Source organism: Mustela erminea, chromosome 7 (genome assembly GCF_009829155.1).
Source record: "Mustela erminea isolate mMusErm1 chromosome 7, mMusErm1.Pri, whole genome shotgun sequence".
Lineage (NCBI taxonomy): Eukaryota > Metazoa > Chordata > Mammalia > Carnivora > Mustelidae > Mustela > Mustela erminea.
Window position 1 is genome coordinate 15148981 of NC_045620.1, and position 21715 is coordinate 15170695.

The window sequence follows — 21715 nt, forward strand, 5'->3', positions numbered from 1 at the left end:
TCTGGTAGTGAGAGAGATGGCGCCATACATCAGTTCACAGGCAACTGATAAAATTTTTTATTTCACTTTTGAATTTTTACACTTTTCCTGATTATTCCGTGTTAAGGTGGAAACTAGAACTGTTTAAAAGACATACACAAATCTAGTACATCAATAACCGGGGATTTTTCTTTTTTCTTTTCTTTTTTTTTTTTTTTTTGCTATACTATTTTCACAACCACAGGAGTGCTTGCTAGGCAATATAACCGTCACAGAAGCAAACGTGAGGCAGAATACTGGTAAGGAAAAACGAAGCAAGAAAGAGCTACCAGATATACAGACAGGCTCGTTCCACATTCACTACTGCATTTTCAAGCGCCAAGTATTAACTGCACATTTTTGTTCAGCTAGAAAGGGGGGAGGGTTTTTTTTTGTTTCGTTTTTTTCTTTTTTCTCTTTTTTTTTTTTTCCTTTTTTTGGGTTTTAAATCAGTGCATGAATGTTTCTTTTCTCATTTCAGCAGATGGACAAACAGGCGGACACTATGGCTACATGGAATGTTCAAGGGAGAGGGGGTACTGTGAGACTGGTAGGCCTGGCTATTCTGGACTCTCCCCACTGTGGTGTTCATGCAACTTCCCTGCATTATAGGGTCTTGTTCAAACAGGTCTGTGAACTTGGCTGAAGGAGCACACTTGGGAGAGCTGGTGACAGGTACTAACAAGCATTATCAGGGCTGGCTGCAACACAGGGAGAAATCATGGGTATTTAAAAACACTTTTTTGACTCAGATCTCAGTCTGACTGAAGAGCAACGAGCGTGCTGAGAAATCAGAGGAAGCCAGAGCTATGTGCTGGCTCTTCTCAACTCCCCTGAAGTGAGGCCTGCGGACCAAAGTGCTTGCCATCTTCGCTCACCCCCTCCAGGCCCCCGCCCTGCCCCTACGGTGTTCAACAACAAACAGAAGACAGCAACAGAACTGAAAAGGAAAAAAAATGTAAAGAAGCAGGACAGACACTTCAAGAGGGAAAAGAAAAACCAAGGTCAACAGTCAAAAAGGACAGTGGGAAGAATGTCTCAATTTCAAAATTTAAAAGCCCCAAGCTAGGAAGCACCCAAAGACTTGAGTACTTCTTAAGTGAAAGGCAATCACTACAGAACATGACTCTGAAAGGTATTACCCAGGAAACAGATAAGGCCATTCATAAGATACACGGCTTTTCTCTTCTTTAGGTCTTAGTTACAAGGAAAACAGATTCCACTACTGGAGCCCAAGTTGCAAATCAGTAAGATGGCTGTGGGAAAGGGGTGTTAGTCACGGGGTCTAGGAGCACTGGGCCTTTTCACGGTGTCAAAACCCAATTATCTGCCACAAAGAGTTTCCATTTTAGGCTTCGAGTTTACGGAGAGAAAGACACTGTGGACATCTGCAGTCATGAACTTTTGAGTGGCAACAGCTCAAACTGGCCAAGTGTCTGTACTCCCCCCAAAACAGGCAGAACTACTGTGAGTTGCTGTCACAGGACAGGGCTCTCACTCTGCGTCCTAGCGTCACAATATAATCTCTATAACTTTCTGTACAACTTTACAATGGAACTGTTATTTCCGTGACTAGTTTGATTATCAGTTTAAACTTTCCAAAAAGTTACACATAATTTAGGTCTAGTTTTTCTACCAGTAAGAGTTCTGCTAAGTTACAAAACCCCATAATCACAGTGTTCAGTTTAAAAAAAAATTCAGCACACAGTAATCCTGTCAATGTTAATCAAAATCAAAACTTCAGAATGCCGTGGCATTTATGTGACCAATCTGAGTTTTAGATACACACACCAGCTGTTTATCCCATGGACCATTTTGCTAGGCTGAGGCTGTGAAAAATTGAAAGTCGACGTACGACTTTTTTTTTTTTTTTTTTTTTTTATCGCACAAAGGGATATATGTGGAGGGTACAGAGTGACACTGAACAGATCACGAAGCACAACAGACATTAGTTCTCTCCCTCCCCAGCATCTCCTTCATCTCCCTGGTTTTCCGACGTCCACAGCTGCAAGAGAAAAACAGAGCTCTAATCAAAACAAGGCTCCTAAAATTCACTCAGAGAAGTAGACCCAGTCTGGACCAACTTATCTCACTTAACTGCTTCAAATTATCACTGTATTACTGCAGACTATGAGGACTGCAGAGGCCAAAACTTTAGCAGTCATTTACAACCAACTTAACAATTTAGTACATTTCACTCTACTTACAGGGTACAAATCCCCTCAGGGAGTCTTGGGCAACAGTGAATTCTTCGCTCGGTGATAGGAACAAGACTCTAAGCCCTCCAAGAGCAGGATCGTTAACCAGCAGTACTTACAGTGAGATTGTCCCTAAGCAGCTGCATGATCAGGGTGCTATCTTTGTAAGACTCCTCGTTCAGCGTATCCAACTCAGCAATTGCTTCATCGAATGCCTGCAACAAAGAGCCATCAGCAGAGTTGTCACAGGTTCTCTGGAGCTAGTTTAGCGCAATTTTTTCCCTGTTAACAAATGTACATACTTTCTTTTCCTGTACAGTGCTCTAGGGGAGCTGAGGCTATTATTAATGACCTTGTTTGATAGTTTCCGCAAACAGATAATGCATGGTTGTAAGGCACCAACCAAAAAAGACAAAAAATCCCGAGAACTTCACTGCATGTGGTAACACAGCAGGTATTACTGTCAACCCAGCACAAATCCATATTATTATTATTATTATTATTATTTTAAAGATTTTATTTATTTGAAAAACAGAGATCACAACTGGGCAAAGAGAGGAAGGGAAGCAGGCTCCCCACTGAGCAGAGAGCCCGATGTGGGGCTCAATCCCAGGACCCTGGGATCATGACCTGCGCCAAAGGCAGAGGCTTTAACCAACTGAGCCACCCAGGCGCCCCCATATTATTTTTTAATTGCCAAACCTACCTGCCAGTAATCCTTTCCTTTCTTTACTAAAACTCAAAAGGTCTGATACAAGGAATAAAGAGAGAACAGACATTCACACCACTAAATCTGATTCAATTAAGTGATGGACCTTAAATAATTCATTTCATGTACTTTTTCCAAATTAAAAGAATTTTAAGTAACAGTGTGCATGTTGAAAGACTAAAAAATACGTAGAAAAGGCGGCTGAGTTACTAACAGAAGACAAGAGGTAGCCCAGCACACAAAGAAAACCTGGTCTGCTTTCTTTCATAAACACAGCTGTAACTTCAAATCTTGGTACAAGGAATTTAATACGTAACAGAGGCTGACAAAGCCCATAGCCTGACAAGGAACAACACACTACCTTCCCCCTGAATTTTCTACAACCACCTGCCCAAGCCAGTAATTACACAACGAAAACAAAAATCAGCAGGAGGTGCTGAGAAGAAATCAAAAAGTGAAAGGTCTGTATTTATGTCACAAAAGATCTACTCCCATCTCCAGAACATCTTCAGAAGGACTAGCACAGTGAGTTGTTACATTTAGGCAATAAAAAGACGTACGTGTACACACACACACACACACACACACACACACACACACACACAGGCAGTGTTATACTACAATCAAAAACCATACAAGGACTTTCTCACCGTTTTTGCCAGGCTGCAAGCCTTTTCAGGAGAGTTTAGAATCTCATAGTAGAAGACTGAGAAATTCAGTGCCAGGCCAAGTCGAATTGGGTGTGTAGGCTGCATTTCTTTCTTACTAATTTCAAACGCTTCCTGGTAAGCCTGCTGGGAGTTCGACACAGTGGCTACAAGAAAGATAAGGACATTAAAGGCGAGGTTCTCTCCCAGGTGCATCACATGCCGGACCCCCATCCAGTTATTCACCCCACCGAGCAGGAATGAGGAGCGACCAAGCAAGGGGTCAGTGTCTCCACCATCTGATTAACAACCATTTGTTACACGTTTACTCTAAGCCAAGTACCACATTAAATGCTTTGGAGAAAAGCAGAAATAACCTTTAACGAGACAGAACACAGGAAACAATATGCTCCAGTAGAGGAATTATGGACTTTATATATAGAGTCAGAAGACTCAAACCTGAACTCCCAACTCTTACTCTCTAAACGTGGGGCTTAGAGTAAGTGAAAACCTCTGTGAGCCTTGGTTTCCCCATTAGAATAACAGGCAGATCCCCATTGGAACTCCTAGAGTTGTATAAGGAATAAATGAGACTCTAAAATACTTGGCACATAGTAGGTACTTAGTAAAGCAGAGCTGTAGTTCTCACCATCACAAAACACATATGTGACAAAAGAAACAAAACACTATTTACTATGGTGGTTTTATACCATTAGACATATTAAAGTTTTACTTCTAAGAACAGACACCAAATAATCCTCAAGGTTATTATTATTATTTTTTTTTAAGAAAAAGATTTCTTTAAATGGACTACTGCATCACACTTTTAATGTCCTCTGCACTTTCCCCTTACATATATTGATTTGTCAACCCCCCTTATGCTGACCTGCTCATCACAGGTCAGCATAATGTTAGTGGTCTTTTAGATTCTCAGTACCATGATGTTTGTGTCTATGGTAAACAAAGTAAAAACTGTTTAAAATTACTGAGGAGGAGGACTGGCTCCACTATTGGTCAAATTCCTTTAAAAAAAAAAAAAAAAGTTACTTACTTTGTTTATTATCTCCAGATGCCACCTCAGAAAGATATCTAAAATAATCGCCTTTCATTTTCAAGTAGAACACCTTGCTTTCCGGTTGTGTAGCATTGGGAATAAGATATTTGTCCAACAGCTCCTAAAAAATGATTCACATTCTGTTAAGAATCTGGAAATATTATTTATAAGATGTTAAAACTATGTTTGAGATTCAACACACTACCACTTCTAAATAATTTTGACGATTAAAAAAAACATAATTTGCATCCAAAGCTTTTAAGTGGTTTTTAGCCCAGGTCCTAACAGCACATGTCTGTATTCTTCGGTTAAAAATCACTTTTGACCATCCACAAGGGGTTGATTAAAGTACAGCCATACAATGGGATGCCACGTAAGGCCTTAAAAATGATGATGCAGAACTATACCAATAACACGGAAAGATTCTCAAAAGAAGTCTGAGTGAAACAAAAAGATCGTAAGTACCACATGAATCCTATTTTAGTATTAAACTATGTACGTGTACACACAAACACATAAGGGAAAACTCTTGAGGAATATTTATCGGTATGTTAATAATGATTATCTACATGACAGGATTAGAAATGAATTTTACTTTCTGATTTATACTCTTCTACCTGGTCACCCCCCCTTAAAAAAAAAAAAAAAAAAACAATGAACCTGTATTACTTCTGTAATTTAAAAAAAGAGAAAACAATCTTTCCCTTTTGGGAGGAAAAAGGTGAATAACAGAGCAAAACTGCCAAAAACTAAGTTGAAAATCAATCAGACCTGGGTAGAAGTCCCTCCTCTGCTGCTTACCATCTGTGCCCCTGGACAAATGATTTCTAAGCATCCTGAGCCTCAGTTTTCCCAGCTATACAATGGGGAAGCACAATAGCCATCTTCTAGGGTATGAGGACAAATGAGCTAGAGTACATAAAGTGCTTAACACGATGCCTGGCACGCAGTAAGCACTCAAAAAGTAGCTAATACTATTATTAAGAATAAATTCCTTTAAACATTTATGCTTACAACAAAAGCAGTTCTGAAGGAGTCCAAGCTTCGTATACAGAGCAATATTTTCGAAGAGTTGTTTTAGAATGTGGCATCCTGAAAAACTGGTTAAGAGGCAGTAAGTACCATGCTTTTCTTCACATTCTTTCAGATGCTCTTAAAAGCTGGTCTACATTTCAGGAATTATGGAATTTTCTTGCCCTTGGAATGCATGCCATACTTCATCTGAATACCAGATGTACCTAACATTCAGGAATTAGTGCACCATTAACAAACCCCCAAATTACCGACAGGCAACAGACTTAGCCATGACACTCTTACACCATGAGTCTAACAAGAGCAGCTCAATGCAAAAGCTTAGCTGGAAGGGGACTTAGTCAACCGATGTGAGAAGACGCATGGGGCGGTGGTCATTTTAATACTCTCTGCAGACAGCCAGGGTGTAACTCCTTATGGGTTAGGGAGGAGGAATACTGCCTGATGGCTGACAAGCTTTGTACTGGTTTTCAAAAGAAAGGTGTCATGGGTAGTAACTCGGAGAGGCAGCCAGCAGGGGAGGAGGTAGATCCACAAGTGTGAATTCCTTTTCCCTTCAAAGCAGCCCTCACCGTTCATTTTTACCTGATTTCACCTGGAAGAAAAAGAAAGTTCCCAGTGGGCTCAGGATGTGAGGGAAAGACAATATGATCATGATTTGCTCTAGGATACACACCCCTCCCGTCCAACCCCAGACTGTGGCCAGAGCAGAATAGTTATGACTCAATCATCTGACTAAGGCTTGTATAAAACCCAGGAGAGGACAATCCCCAAACCATTTTTGATTTGGCTTCGGACACAGGCCCAACGGACAGATGTGGCTAACTTTCAGGACCTTACGCTGTGTGGACAGGACTGGGAGAGGGGGAATGAGAGCGGGGCTTTTGGCTCCCACCTCCCCGGCTGGAGGTGACATCACCGCTCAGACACAGAACAGCCCATCTGTGGCGGCACCTACCTGAGATCCTGCCAATGTGGACTGAATTTCTAAAGAAAAGAGGGAGGGATGCTCCTGTTTGTCACAGGTCTTTGTGAAGGGAGAGGAAAAACACCCCATTCGTGATGAGCAACCTCTGATTAAACAGGAAGTGAGGAAAATCACATCACATCACAGGCTTACAAATCAGCTCCGACTGATTGCAGCTTTCCAGCATATTCCGACACCTTTCTCTCATGAGCCGCTTGAGAGTTTGCGTTTGAGCGTTACATTAATACTGTTCGCAAATCGCTGTTTGAAACCGAAACCCCGGCCTCTTACCAGAACGTCATTGCAGATGTCCTGCAGCTCGGCCTCGATCTTCTCCCGGTACTCTTTGCCCATCTGCTGCTTCTTCTCATTCCTCTCTGTTTTCTGCTCAATGCTGGAGATGACGCGCCAGGAGGAGCGGCGGGCGCCCACCACGTTCTTGTAGGCGACAGAGAGCAGATTTCTCTCCTCGTTGGAGAGTTCGTGCCCCTGTTCTGTGACGGCCTTCATGGCTGCGGCCATGTCGTCATAGCGCTCGGCCTGCTCAGCAAGTTTGGCCTTCTGTACCAGCTCACTTTTATCCATGGTCGTTCCCTAGGACAGGAGTGAGCGGGAGGAGAGAGAGAGAAAGCAAGTGTCAGGCTTCAGGGCCCCGGAAATGCATGTGTGAACCTTTTCCCAACCCGTCGGGCAAGAATCATATGTAAATACGAAACGTGTACTTGCAAACACACTCCACCGTACTGAACACGAGCACTCAGAGGGCTCAGTCCCTTGCTGAATTTTTTGCCAATTAATTTTCCCAACAGTCCTGAAGAGCAGATGTGTTCACAACAATCCCTTCCCCCCTTTCTGGAGGAGAAGAAGTGGAAGTTCAGAGAAGGCAAGTGACGTGTCCGGCAGCGCTGCTCAGAGACCGCAGACTCCAGCCTCCCTGTCCCCGCGAGTCTGATCGGCCTCCCCATCACACGCGGGCTGCTGGAGAACTATCTCTCTAGAAGCTTATGCTAAATACACTTCCTTAACTTCTTTCGAGAATTGTCTGGTTTTGACCAAATCTAGTTTTCCCCCCACGGTATTGGGAAAAACACCTCAAGTCTGAGGACTGCCTCAATCTTAAAGCAAAGACAGGACTTTAAATGTTACATCTGGCAGTGCCCATCAAGCAGTAGGAACCTGAAAAGCAGAAGCCATTTTTGTCCTATCTTCTGCATTTTGCTAACTTGCAGGATACCCTGTAGACAAGAGCATCAACTGAAGGGAAGGAGATCTGGCTCTTTCTAGCCGCAGCTCTGCTACTGACAAGTGGTCACATCACTTAACCTCTGAGAGCTTCAATTTCCTTACTGGAAAGAAAGAAAGAACATGACCTACTCTCCGTGGGGCTGAGGTGAGAACAAATGACCTAATCTACGTGAAGGTGTGTTGAGAAGTTTAGAGCATTAAGTACAAATTATCCGATGCTAATCATCTATATGGTATAGGCCACAAGAGCTGGGAGTGTGTTCAAGACGCGCAACAGAACTACAAACCATAACTGAGTTCATTTACAATCTTTTCTGAAATAGTAAAAATTTTAGTAACCTCAGTTCACCAAATCCTCTATACACCTATCAGTAAACACTCCTTATTCACCTCACCTTAGTCAGTTCCCCACTATAATAATCCCCATTTACAGAGAATGCAGTAATTTTTGGATAAAATGTAACTAAAAAAATTTGTTAACCAGTAAGTTCAATAGACTGTTCATTTAAATTTTGGTATGTCCATCTGTGCCACAGCGTAAAAATACCATACTATCTTAAACTGTAATAAGGTTAAATACTACTAGAAGTATCAGTATTTTTATTTTTAAAGATTTATTTATTTGACAGAGAGAGATCACAAGTTGTCAGAGAGGCAGGCAGAGAGAGAGAGAGGAGGAAGCAGGCTCCCCGCTGGGCAGAAAGCCCGATGCTGGGCTCAATCCCAGGACCCTGGGATCGTGACCTGAGCCGAAGGCAGAGGCTTTAACTCACTGAGCCACCCAGGTGCCCCTAGAAGTATCAGTATTTTTAGAACAAATTCTTACAGGGGCACCTGGCTGGATCAGTCAGTGCATATAACTCTTGATCTCAGGGTCATGAGTTTGAGCCCCATGTTGGGTGTAGAGATTACTTAAAAATAAAATTTTAAAATAAAACAAAAAAGCCAAATTCTTTCATTATAATATACACAGCATCACAATTTAGAACTCTGAAAACAATAATTTTAAAATAGCAAAAGAAGTACTTACTGTCTCCTCCTCACAAAATGGTGTTTTACCTCAAGTTATTTCTGTATTTTCAAGTGTGGAATCCTACAGACACGGCACTACCACATGAAAATGTTTTATTAAATGGAGCATAATGGTAAGATCCGCCCCTCCCAACTTAAACAATTGAGAAGGAGCTGGTTCCCTAAGTTCAGAACTACTATTTTTCTTCCCACAGTTTATTATCTAAGTCCTACTCCAGCTGTGTTCTACATAAGACTCACTAATTCTGAGCTTCCGCTCAGTGAAGTGAGTCTTACCTGATCTGCCCGCCTTCCTCACCATGTCATTGGAATGAGACTGTAACAGAGATAATAATCCTGACGAAACATTCCACTTGCTCTCCTACGTTTCCCGGCAGCCCCCAGGCAACCAGGATGGATCCCAGGGTGAGTTCTGTCTCATGAGACAGCAGAAATGATGCCACTTCCAGGTGAAAACTGCAAAGCCTGTATGTCATTCGCGGGCTCTCTTCTTCGTCATCAGCTGTCTAGAAGGCCCTGTGCTCTCGGATGATGTGCTAGGGCCTGCAGCCCGAGTCCCCGAGTGACTGTTTACACTGACTCCTACAGGGTGGCACTGGACATGGCAGTATAAAAAAGAAATGTTGAGGTGAAGTTACTGAGATGTTGGTGCTGTTAGCTGCCACACCACTTCCTAGTCTACTGATAAAAGTATACCAAAAGGGACATCTGGGTGGCTCAGTCAATTAACTGTCTGCTTCCAGCTCAGGCCATGATCCCAGAGTCCTGGGATCAAGTCCTGCATCAGGCTCCTTGCTCATGGGGGGAGACTGCTTCTCCCTCTGCCTGCTGTTCCCCCTGCTTGTGCTCTCTTTCTCTCTGGCAAATCAAAAAGTAAATCTTAAAAAAAAAGAAAAAAAAAAGGTACATCAAAAGGACACCATTCTTCAGCTTCAAATTATACCTTCTCAGTTTATGTCTAAGTTTCTGCTTCTTCTTCTTCTTCTTCTTCTTTTTTTTAAGATTTTATTTATTTAGGGCATCTGGGTGGTTCAGTGGGTTAAGCCTCTGCCTTTGGCCCTTTGGCTCAGGTCATGATCTCAGGGTCCTGGGATCGAGCCCCACATGGGGCTCTCTGCTCAGCAGGGAACCTACTTCCCGCCCCCCACTGCCTGCCTCTCTGCCTACTTGTGATCTCTCCGTCAAATAAAATAAAATAAAATAAAAAATCTTAAAAAAAAAAAAAAAGATTTTATTTATTTATTTGACAGAGAGAGAGAGAGAAAGAGAGAGAGAGAGATCACAAGTAGGCAGACACAGGCAGAGCTGAACAGAGAGCCAGACGTGGGGCTGGATCCCAGGACCTTGAAATCACGTCCTGAGCCTAAGGCGGAGGCTTAACCCACTGAGCCACCCAGGCACCCCTACGTCTAAGTTTCTTGACTGCAAGTCTTTCAGTCAGGATACAACCTCCACCAGCAGATAATCCTATTTCACTGTTCCTCAAAGTGAGAAGTAGGCAGAAGTCAACTTTAATTCACTTCAAAAATGTTCCGGTCTGCAGACAAATCCAAAGTTACAGTCACTCAGTGGCCCACTCCAAAGTTCATCAAACAGCACCTGTGCAACTATACCAGGAAAGCTTCCAATTAGTAAAATCCTGGCCAAAAATAAATTCGGAACTAAGCCATCCCATACAGGATTATAAAAGAGTAACAGAGAAATATAAAGGATCAACACTGCTAAAGATGCCACGGAAATTCTTTGGCCTTACCAGCCCAGCCCCCGATTAAGCTCCCCTCCCAAACGCTCCAAGTTAAATCACACCTCTCTGAAGAATCCTTACTACTCCCTGGGAGCTCCCAAAGGTACATGCCCTATCTCTCTCAAAATCAAATGTGACCTGTTTGGGGAGCCAACTATTTTAAGCTTCTTCAAGATCACGGAAAGAGCCCTTGGACACTGAGAGCCATCATGATATGGGAAGACCAAATGCATGCCTTAAAAAATGTATTCATCTGTTTAAAAAATAATTAATTCCACACTCACACACACAAAACAACTACAACAAACAAAATCCACAGCTAAATGTCCTGATGCCTCCTGCTTACATAACTTTTGACTTATGTAACACGGATTTTGAAGCAGCTAGACCAATTTCAACAGGAAATGGGTTACACAACACCCAGCAGTTTGGAGGAAGGCAGGAGACAAGGGACATCTGGAATTGTTCCTAGTTCTACATCTGCAAGAAATCTCCCATTCACTCTCTCCCAGACCCACTACCTGTAGTCCCCTTCATGTCTTTATGATCAGACCCATTCTTAAAACTCTGATCGAGTCACTTCCTGCTCAAAATTCTTTTAAGTTCTCTCCTGCTGATAGTAGTCAGATTCCCTGCAAGATTTTCCCTATCTTCCTAGACTTTCACCCAAACATGCCTTCCACACAATTTGTGCTTTTGCCAAAATGGTTTTCTTAAAGAGTCTGCTTTTCTGTCTCCTTGTCTTTGCTCACCAAGCCACTCCCTCTGCCTGGAATGTCCTCTCCCATTTACTCAGCATACAAAATTCTTCAGAGCAGGGCTCAAGAGCCATCCCCTTCATGAAGACTTCTTAAACCGCTAAGCTGGAGATGTCTAATTTAACAGCCACCAGTCACATGTAGATAGTGACACGTGGAAACTTTAGTATTTCGGATATATGGAGTTAAGTTTTTTAAAAAACGATTAAATAAAATAAATTTCACTTGTTTCGTTGTACTTTTTAAATGTAGAAAATTAAAAAAAAAATAAATGTAGAAAATTTTACATTACACACGGTTTGTGCTGTTTCTATTGGACAGCACTGCTCCAAGCTGAGAGTACTCTCAACGAAGCATTTCATCTATACCTCTCTTAATGTCCTATCACATTTCTCCAGTACTAAAATTATCTGTATATATCTTGAAGTCCCTTGCCACTCCATCAACTCTTTTTTTTTTTTAAAGATTTTATTTATTTATTTGACAGAGAGAGATTACAAGTAGGCAGAGAGGCAGAGAGAGAGAGGAGGAAGCAGGCTCCCTGCTGAGCAGAGAGCCCGATGCGGAACTCGATCCCAGGACCCTGAGATCATGACCTGAGCCGAAGGCAGCGGCTTAACCCACTGAGCCACCCAGGCGCCCCACCCCATCAACTCTTTAGGGCAGATCTCCCACAGTGCCTTGCACATAATTAGTATGAACAAGCATCTGCTCAATGAATGAACAGATCCCCAAATGAAAGAATAAAACTGCAAATCTGGCAGCGTCTTCTTTCTGCTCAAATAATTCAAAGCACCTCTTTTTCACAAGCACATTAAATCCTCATGTTTGCACCTTATTCCTTGTACTCCTGCACCCTACATCAAAATTACGCAGTCAAAGGCACAGCATAGGGACTGCTGTTAGTGGCAGTGGGAGAGTACAGTGCTGGGGATACAGTTGGGTGAGCACAAATTAACACAGACTTGATGAATCATGTTACTGTGATTACCATGATATGCATGGTAACTAATGTTACCATTGTGTATCAACTATACTTCAATTAAAAAAAAATAACAAGAAAAACAAAGTGGCTCTTGGTTCTGCCTTTACCCTCACTCCGTCCCTTTGAATGACTCTCTTTTGGCAGCTCCATCTAAACTCTGCCTGGCCCTCAAAGTCCTTCTACAGGATTTTGGCTCCTCCACACCTGTCAGGCTTTATCATCAGCCACTCTCCTAAAGGTACCTTTCTCTCTGGCTGGACATCCTTGAATACTCCGTAAGTGGCACGCTCAAACACCCCTGAAATTGCTTTTCTAGATCCTTCATTTAGAATGCTCTCCCATTTACTTCCTGCCTAAGCAAACTCTATCCAACCAACTGGCTAAAGTCTTCCTGGGCTACCCCAGTCTCCACTGAGGTTCCGGCCTGTGAGCCCCAAACCCAATTGCAGCCTGTCACACCGTCCAGGGCCTACACCACGTCAGTTTTCTGGTACAGATGAGGAGCAGTGTCCCTTTACAGGCAGTTCCACGTGGATATGTCCTCAAAGGAAACCTTCACGTTTGTTTCTCATTTAAGGTCTCACCCTGGGCCAAGCATAAAACTAATGCTCAGGCAAGTGGCTGTAAATTTTTTCAGCAAATCTGTCCTGAGAGGGCAGAGAGAAGCCAGGGCAGCTGTAAGTGGGGTGGAAAAAAGGCAGCAGGGCTAGGTCTAAGAGTGGGTTGTGAACTACAAAGCTACGTGAACTTGTTCAGCCTCAGCTTTCCAATCTGTACACTGGCGATACAGCATCCTCCTCAGGAGACATGCTCGGAAGAGGAGATGCAAGAAATTAAAGGAAATCTTTTTTAAAAATTAAAGGAAATCTTTTTTAAAAATGCACAGTGCAAACCAAATGGAAGTACTATTATTCCTCTCACAGGACCTCCACATCACTGTTTCAATCCACAATGTGAGCTTGGATTCTTATTTATTTAGTATACAACCCATGAGAAGGAAAGCGGTCAAGATTCATCTCCTACAGGAAGTGAAAATGTTACAGTGTTAACATTCCTAGATAAGACTCCACCCTTCAACAGCCTCAAACCTGACACCCATGGTAACTGTAACACTTTTATCCATTAGTTCCTAACTGAATTTTCTTGAATTGAATATTAAGAAATGATGGTTTATAATCAGGACCTACTTTTCTTCTAAGACTTTCAACCCATGGTCCTACCACAAAAATACCTCAGCAAGAGAGCTTTTATTTGCCTCCTCAAAAACCTTAAGAGACTAGCAGCTTCACCATCAGGCCAGGCACTAACTGCACAGAGACACCAGAGCCCACTTGTTCCCATGCTGGGCTCAGATCGGGAAGACAAGGACAGGTCTCCGCACAGCTCTCAAGCACAGCTGCAGGGTGACAACATGTGTCTGTCTGCTCGAGGCCACTGGATGCAGCCCTTTAGAAGAACGGGAAGCAGGTGTGGAATAAACCAGCACTGCTGAGTGAAAAACTGGGAACAATCTAAGTATCTAATAACGGAGGGGTTAAAAAGAGGGACCGCTGGGCCAAGACTACATGGTTGTCAAAAGAAGGGATTTAATATCATGGATCTGCTGATGAGACACATGTAACAGGAAGAATTAGAAAAAGACGTACAAAAGTATTTCATTTTCGTAAAGCACTCCAAAGAGTATTATGAGAAGTAATTCCAAGGGTGCCCTTGAAATAACAGGATTTCCTACAAATACATGAAACCTCAAATCTGACAGTGAAAGCTGAAACAAGAGTAAGAGTATGTATGAATCCACCAAGGCCCTCTAGTCCAAAATTCTTTGCCCAAGGGATTTCTCTTATCCAGATTCAGGATACTGAGAGGTCATCTCATAGAGGCCAGAAGCAGACACCCAGTATAAGAGGGAAAAAATAAAAATAGAAATGACTACCCACTGTTAAACCATATTTAAAAAAAAAAAAAAAAAAGAAGCCTTGCAATGTAAGAGAATGACCTTCTGAAATGTGGCCTTTAGAAGTACTGAACTCTCAGCTCTGTTTTGTTTTCAAGGAAAAGAAGAGGCTTAATTCTTTTTGTTTGTTTGTTCTTTTTGTTTTTTTTTTTTTTTAAAGTAGGCTCCACACCCAATGTGGGGTTTGAACTCACAACCCTGAGATCAAAAGTTGCATGCTCTGCTGACTGAGCCAGCCAGGCGCCCCATGCTCAGTTATGAAATACTGAGCTTTAATTGAATTTGATAATTTCCTAGGAATTTAAAATTGAGGATTCCATTGTCTATCCTGTGTGAGGATTACTAAACCTCTATTATGAAACACACAGGAGTGGAATTTGTTTCTAGGAAAGCCCTACATAATACATACCTCAGCTTCTAAAGAGAAATTAAGCCATTTTTTTTTTTACAGTAACTTCTCTGAACCTCAGTTTCCTTAAATGTTAAAAGGAAACATTAGCAGCTATTGAGGATGTACAAAAAAATGGCAATGTGGTGCTGGTCAGAGTTAAGGCTCAGTAGACATAGTCTTACTCTTTTTGTTTTGGTTTGGGTTTTGGGGAGGGGTGCGGGGGGGTGACAGGGAGAGACAATCTGAAGCGGACTCCATGCTCAGTGTGTGGAGCCTGACACAGGGCCGGATCTCACGACCCTGAAACCAGGACTTGAACGGAAATCAAGAGGACACCCAACTGATTGAGCCATCTAGGCGCTCCAACACACTTACTACTTCATTAAAATGTAATGCATATAATTTAATGTGTGTTGAAATCACTGTAAATGAACACACTACCAGTATGTCCAGGGACTTTTCTTGGAATTCAAAAGAAATACAATTAGAACAGTGTGGTCCTTGTCTCTGAGCGCTCACACTCCCCCAGTTGGAGACGGCACATACTCAAGGGTTATAAAGTTTCTTGAAGAAACCAGCCAGAATTAGAGGGAAGGGGTTTAGTGTAAAAGTGGCTGGGTCCTCACTGGTTTTCTGGGCTGCAGGGGTTCTGCCAGGAGAGGAAAACGATACCCCAGGTAGGGACAAGAAACACCGATGTATGAATAAAGAGCACATTATGTTTTTCTAGATGAAACTGAAGAGATCAAAGGCCAAAGTAAATAAAGAGATGAGCAGAGTTCTGAATCTGGAGGGAAAACTGACTGGAGCATCTTTACAAGCTTCCATGGGGTAAGGAACTGACAGTAAATTCTGACTAGCGTTCAGTTGTACCATTTCAGTCAGAGGACTCACAGCACCACAAGGCCAAAGTTAGAGTTCCGGAGTCACTCTGCTGAAGGAAAAACAGATGCTGAGGTACAGCAGGAAGGACCTGAGAATGTCAGTGGGGCCAGGTGGTTAGGGGGTGTTACCCAGAAAAAGTGAAGTACTCCTGGCTCTTAAAGAAATCTCCTCACTGAAAAACACCCATTCTAAAAAATGTCTGTGTGCCATTCTACACACAAATTTCATAGTCCTGTCATAAACTGAACTCCATTCAAACATTTGCCTGTCTCTGATAGAAAATGAAACACAGCATGTCCTAAATACAAAATCGTTAGTGCTGATGTCCAGCAAACACATAACTGTGGAGGGCAAGTTCAGTTTCATTTCAAAATCTCTTCCCTCTTCCACGTCAGTTGCTGAGGATCACTGTAATTTAGGTCCAACTGGCCAAAATTAAACTTTAAAAAATGGAGGTACTGAATGATATGCCAAGGTCACGCACTGTGAATCAACAGCAGATAAGACAATAAATTAACCTCTTCGCATCTGATGATCAATCCCAGACAATCCATTAGTTCGGATCCATAAACGCAGCTCCACTGGTCCATTTTGGGAATAGGGTTCAAAAGTTTGGAGCCCATCAATACAATGGAGTGACCCAGCCCAATTTACCAGTACCACACACCAATGCCACAGGCTACCTGATCTCTGAGAGTCTGTTTTCTCATGCACAAAATAGGCATTCATTTAATATGGTTCTTGGAAAGAGTAGCTTAGTTCATGATGCAAAATACTTCAGTGTCTACACAATGTAAGCACTCAAATAGTAGCCACACCGAAGTCTAACAAACGCCGTCAGCCAGGCTTGAAAGGACACTTCCAACACACCTCATTTCTTTTAAATCCAGATGGATTTCTTTAAAGACTTGTAGAAGAAAAGGCCCATGTTAACTTACCTATGCCTATTTCTAAAGTAGCACTTAGCATAATTTACTGTAAATGTCTTTATTGACTCTCACATTGGATTGTGAGCTTATGGTAGGAACCCAGACTTTTATCTTTGGGCACCCAATGTGTGGCACAATGGGTGCCATGCTGAGTATAACTATTCGATCACTCAGTGCACTTTTTTTTTTAAAAGAAGGGAACAAGGCTGTTATTTCCTATGTGGACAGAGTAAGTAGACCACACCTGACCTATAAAGTACAGACTATATTTATCCTCTGCCTTAGTCTACTTTAGAATAGAGCCACCCCAGCTCCAGTCAGGAAACAACACTATGCTTTTTGACTAATGTTTCTCAGCTACCCATTTTTATATTTAGAGATTCAAAAAGAGTTTCAACAAGCCCTTGAAGTACTGTCTGTCCATCTCCTCTTTTGTTCAAAAGACGGTATCAGCTAACTGGCTTGGTAAATGTAATAAAAATACTCATCATTTATAGTTTACCCAAACATGTAAAGCACTAGGGCTTTAATATCAACTCCTTTAATCCTAAACATCCTATGAAGTAGGTACCCCTGCCCTTTTATAGATTCCAAGAGTAACTTGCCCAGGGTCCCATAGGTAAAATGAGCACACATGCTTTCCTCTATGTGGCACTAACTCCTAAAGATCACCTACGATTCTCAATGCTTACTTTTGGAAAAGGGAGAATGGACAATTTTTCAAAAAAAAACCACCACAAAACAAAACCCATACAGAGTTATTACAGTGAGGTTTCAGGGATCAGCCTTAATTTATCTAGCTTTAAAAATCAAAATAAAATTAACTTAAAAACAGCATATGCCAAAAAGCTCAAAAGACTGTCAAACAAGCTTTAAGGTGAGGTTTGTGGGCAAACAGTAACAATGGCCAGGACTCATATCTACTTTATTGTCACCTCTGTCCAGGTCAAGGCCATTCAGAAGTAACTTTTACTCCTGGGTCTTTTGGGGAAAACAATGAAATAAAACTAACAGGAAGAAACTTACATAAGAGAGGACTGGCCGTATCAAAAAAAAAAAAAAAAAAAAAAAGTCATCTCTCTAACCTACAGCCTGCTGGGAATGACTTGTTTTCTTGAGACCATCAATCAGTCTCATCTCATTATAAGCACACATTAGAAACACGTAAGTGTGCCTATATTAGAAGATCTTTTAGCCCAAAAAGCAGTAAGCTTTACTTGGCTTTTAGCACATGTATCCCAAAATAGAAAGTACTTTAGTCTTTTTCTTCCTTAAGTATTCCCCTTCGAAAAATTCCCTTAGAATCCAGCTCCAACTGTTGAGTTTCTCCCTCATGACACAAAGATGACGACCAGAACCATATTCATGTAGAGACCAAGATGGTTGTAATACTTAAAAGTTGCTTCTATCCAATGAATTTCTTGTTCCCTTGCTACGGTGTATTTCTCTCTAGAAATATGTAGGAATCAAGGAATGGGAAGTCCCTTTACAAGTAAACCTTAGTTCATTCTGGGGTATCCTTACTCCTTAAAGGAAAATGGCCCAGTCTGATACCATTGAAAGAAGAAGTACCCTAATAGGACATTATAATTTACAATTTTAATTTACTAGTTCCTCTTCTCTTCCTCCCCAACAAAATATGGAAAATCTAAAAATCTACAGAAAAAGTAGTATGATAAACCAAAATTAGTCATGGGAGTCCTGATCAAATTCTGTTAGATGAAGAACCAAGTATCAGACAAATCAAAATGCCACAAAGTAACTGATGACCTGTTTCCCTGACATGAAGTAAATGTGAGAACACTGGGTTTTTCACCAGCTTGCTTCCTGATGTACACCAGCAGTATCATCCCCACAGGCCAGAATGAATATAGTTCCTTCAATAAATTACATATATATCTTCAAAAACAGCTAAAATCCCTGTCGAAACACATTTACTTTGATAGGAGACACGTAAAGAAAAATTAAGGACGAAATGGGGTTCACAAGAAAAACGCTCCACCACCGGTAGAAACTTATCACCAGAGCCAGACTGCTGGGTTTGATTCCTGGCTCCAGCACTTACATACCTTGTGCTGTGTACGTGTGTGTGTGGGTGTGTGTACCCCTGGGAAAATTATTTAACTCTTCTGTGCCTCAGTTTCCTCATCTGTAAAACGGGGCTAACGGTACTTACCTATCACTGGCTGTTAAGAAGGCTTTAGTATGTGTAAAGGGCTGAGAACAAAGCTTCACACACAGCAGATAATGTGATAGCTATTACTATTATTACAGACTAACTGTCCTGATGCTACCTCTTCAGTTGGTGAATAAATCACAGAGACAGATTCTATGTGTCTATACTATATAGCATATATGCTGTACCTAGTCTTTCTGTATATTCACGGATATGGTCAAATAACATATATTAAACACCTACTATATCCCAAATGCTTATTTTGATTTTTCAGTTTATCAGAAGAACACAACAAAGACTATTACCACCTGGATTGTACAGATGAGAAAAGAGGCTCAGAAAGACTGGACATGGGGTACACAAAATAAAGTTCTACAATAACATATCAGTTTTTGAAAACAACATGTATACAAAGCAGGGATGGGTCTCATCAGAATGCAGCTGGAGGAAAAAAGAAAGCCATTAATAGTGAATTCTGTGATTAAAAAAACAAAACCAAAAGCTTACATTTAACAGTTTACCCTTTGTAAAAAGGCCCCCAAAACAACTCTGGAGATAGAGAAACTAAGAACCAGAGACTAAGTAACATACTAAATATCCCACAGTTAGAAAACGTTGCAGGTAAGAAATGAATCAAATTTATCTGACTCCAGGTCCAGTGCTCTTTGTTTCTGTATCCACAGCCAAATGGGCAAAAGGCACTTTTCTTCGCAGTGGCTCAAATCTCTGGAGACTCTGCCTCCGGAACTAGCATCATGGGAATTTGCTCAGCCTGGTTTTATGGAGGCTGCCTCCCTGATCTATAGAGCTCCAATTCTAAAATGGCTTCAACGTAACACAAGCACTGCATGATGGGAAATGTACAGAAGATTATAGGGTAGGAGCCATACTCCAGGGGCTGACAGTCCAGAAATATTTGCTCCTGATGAATGAGGATATTCAATCTAAAAACTAGGCGTGTGGTCTAGGCCAAATTACCTCATTTCTCATAAAGACTTCATCTGTAATGTGGGTGAATGGTTTCTTATCTCACTGAGGTTAGGGAGGTTAGGAAAATCACTCAGCAGTTGCTACTGGATTATTACTCTTCCACTTGGAAGACCACACCTAAAATTCTAAGTTGGGTCTAGTAAAACTGACAGGTTTCACCTTCCCCCTTCCTGCATGCTGCTAAGGAAACAGATCCTAAAAAATGAGGGCTGAGGTGACTGAGATATTCCTAACTGGGAAAGAGGGGACACTGGAAATCGGATATCAAACATTATTTATACATACACATTTCCAAAGAGAAAATGCAAAAAGCTGGGTAGCCACGTGTCCAGTTCTATAAACTGCCTGTATGTGTGGTTTCAAAGGAACAACTGAGACACAGTGAGAAATGGAGACAATTTTCATATTCTTGAGAGTGCTTCATCTTTCTTTTTGGATCCTGTGGCCGCCTGATTTTTGTATGTTCCTAACATTATCCTGCCAAATCCGGTCTCCCACTCAGGGCAAGTAAAATCCGAGTCAGATGCTATCTAGCCTTACTAACAAGAAAAGGAGTGAAGACAAGGACAAGAGACATGCATTTTTACAGAAAGGTTGGCAAATGGTCTTACCAATACTGCCACCTTCGAAAATCCAATTACATGCAGTTCTCCATTTGCAACAGACAAAGATGTACTCAATCCTCCGAAGAAAAAGGGCCCGAATCAATCCTATCCCTTCCCCACCACCAGGGAGGCCACCAGGCAAATTTCAGTCCTAAAAACGTGCTAACACACAGTATGGGGGGAGCTGGGGTGAGGACACAAAAGAAAGGCATTAAATGACGGTAAATACCGTGGAAGAACACTCCCGATTTGCAGCCTCTGATCTGTTTTTCCTGAGGATCGGGCCTGACTCCGTAACCGGGTCCAACAAATGCATTTTCTTGACTCAAACCTCAACCCTGTGCTCCTCAAGGCATCTCGGGTCCTGCTAGGCTCCCAAACCAGGGAACGATGATGAAATGGCTTTACTGCAAAGTGGGAGGGGGTTTTCCCTCTGCTCTCTCCCAAGGTTAAACCCCTTACCCATCCAGAGGGAGTCAACAGAAGCCCTGCGGTTCGAAAACTCGCCCGTATTTGGTTAAATTTTAATTTTTGGAAACCAGAAAACAAGGAGCAGGGGTGACAAAGCTTAAAGGGTCGGTTTTCGCCTCCCGAGGAGCAGGGAGGGGTCGCGCGGGCCACGAAGGTAGGTCGGGAGAGAGGGTCGGGGGTCCGCGGCTGAAGGTCCCTTCCGGCCCCCTAGGGAGCCGCACCCCGCCCGCAAGGAAGGGCCGCAGGCGGCAAGGGCTGCCTGGGCCTTTCCGTGAGCTAAGGGGCCCGGCCCCGGAAACAGGGAGGGGCCGCGGCCAGGCCGGGCCCGCGCCGCAGGCGGCCGCGCGGAGCCGAGGAAGCTGCGCGCCGCCACCTCCCGGGTTCCACCCGCAGGGTCGCCCGCTTCGCCACGGCGGACGCCGCCGATGGGGGTTGGGGGAAGCTTCGCGCTTGGGCCCCCAGGGGCCCCGGGCGGACCCCGTGCCGCACTCACCGGGGGAGGGCAACAGGAGGAAAAGACGCTTGTGAGCGAAGCTCCGAGCGCGGTGACCGCTTCCTTCCCAAGCCCACTCCTCAGGCGGCAGCGGCGGCGGCTGCACTGGCGGCGACGGCAGCAGCTACCCCGGCTCCGGAATCGGCGGCGGCGGTGGCGGCAACTCCACTTCCGCTCCGGTCACCACTTCCGCTCCGGCCCGGGCCCCGCCCCGCCCCTGCGCCGACTCCTCATTGGACGAGCGGGACACGGGGTTGCCCCGGCCGCCCGAGAGGGGCGCTGACGGAGGGAGGAGGAAGAGCGGGGAGACCTGGTCGTTGCGGACGGGGAGCGAGGAGGGGGCGGGCGGAGGGGGACGGAAATGGGGGCGCGGGGGCGGAAAGAGGCTGTGGGAGAAAAGTGGGTGGAGCTGGGGGGGGAGTGTGGGAACCG

The 21715-nt window shown here is 43.2% G+C and overlaps 1 protein-coding gene across 1 annotated transcript; it reads right to left on the reverse strand.

The window, feature by feature from the left end:
* Nucleotides 1-153: 153 nt before the first annotated feature.
* Nucleotides 154-21410, reverse strand: YWHAB (tyrosine 3-monooxygenase/tryptophan 5-monooxygenase activation protein beta). Its single transcript, XM_032350566.1, has 6 exons — nucleotides 21284-21410; nucleotides 6917-7219; nucleotides 4624-4747; nucleotides 3576-3739; nucleotides 2336-2431; nucleotides 154-2023 (listed from the first exon to the last, which is right to left on the reverse strand). The coding sequence occupies exons 2-6, from the start codon at nucleotides 7208-7210 to the stop codon at nucleotides 1967-1969; spliced, it is 735 nt and encodes a 244-aa protein (XP_032206457.1). The 5' UTR covers nucleotides 7211-7219; nucleotides 21284-21410; the 3' UTR covers nucleotides 154-1966.
* Nucleotides 21411-21715: the final 305 nt, after the last annotated feature.

Bases quoted from the DNA above. Each gene is read 5' to 3' on its own strand.
- YWHAB (XM_032350566.1), bottom strand. From the start codon at position 7,210: ATGGATAAAAGTGAGCTGGTACAGAAGGCCAAACTTGCTGAGCAGGCC. The intron at 2,432-3,575 runs GTGAGAAAGTCC...TCTTTGTTGCAG, and splicing joins CTTGCAGCCTGGCAAAAACG to GCATTCGATGAAGCAATTGC. The intron at 2,024-2,335 runs GTAAGTACTGCT...TTTCTCTTGCAG, and splicing joins TGCTTAGGGACAATCTCACT to CTGTGGACGTCGGAAAACCA.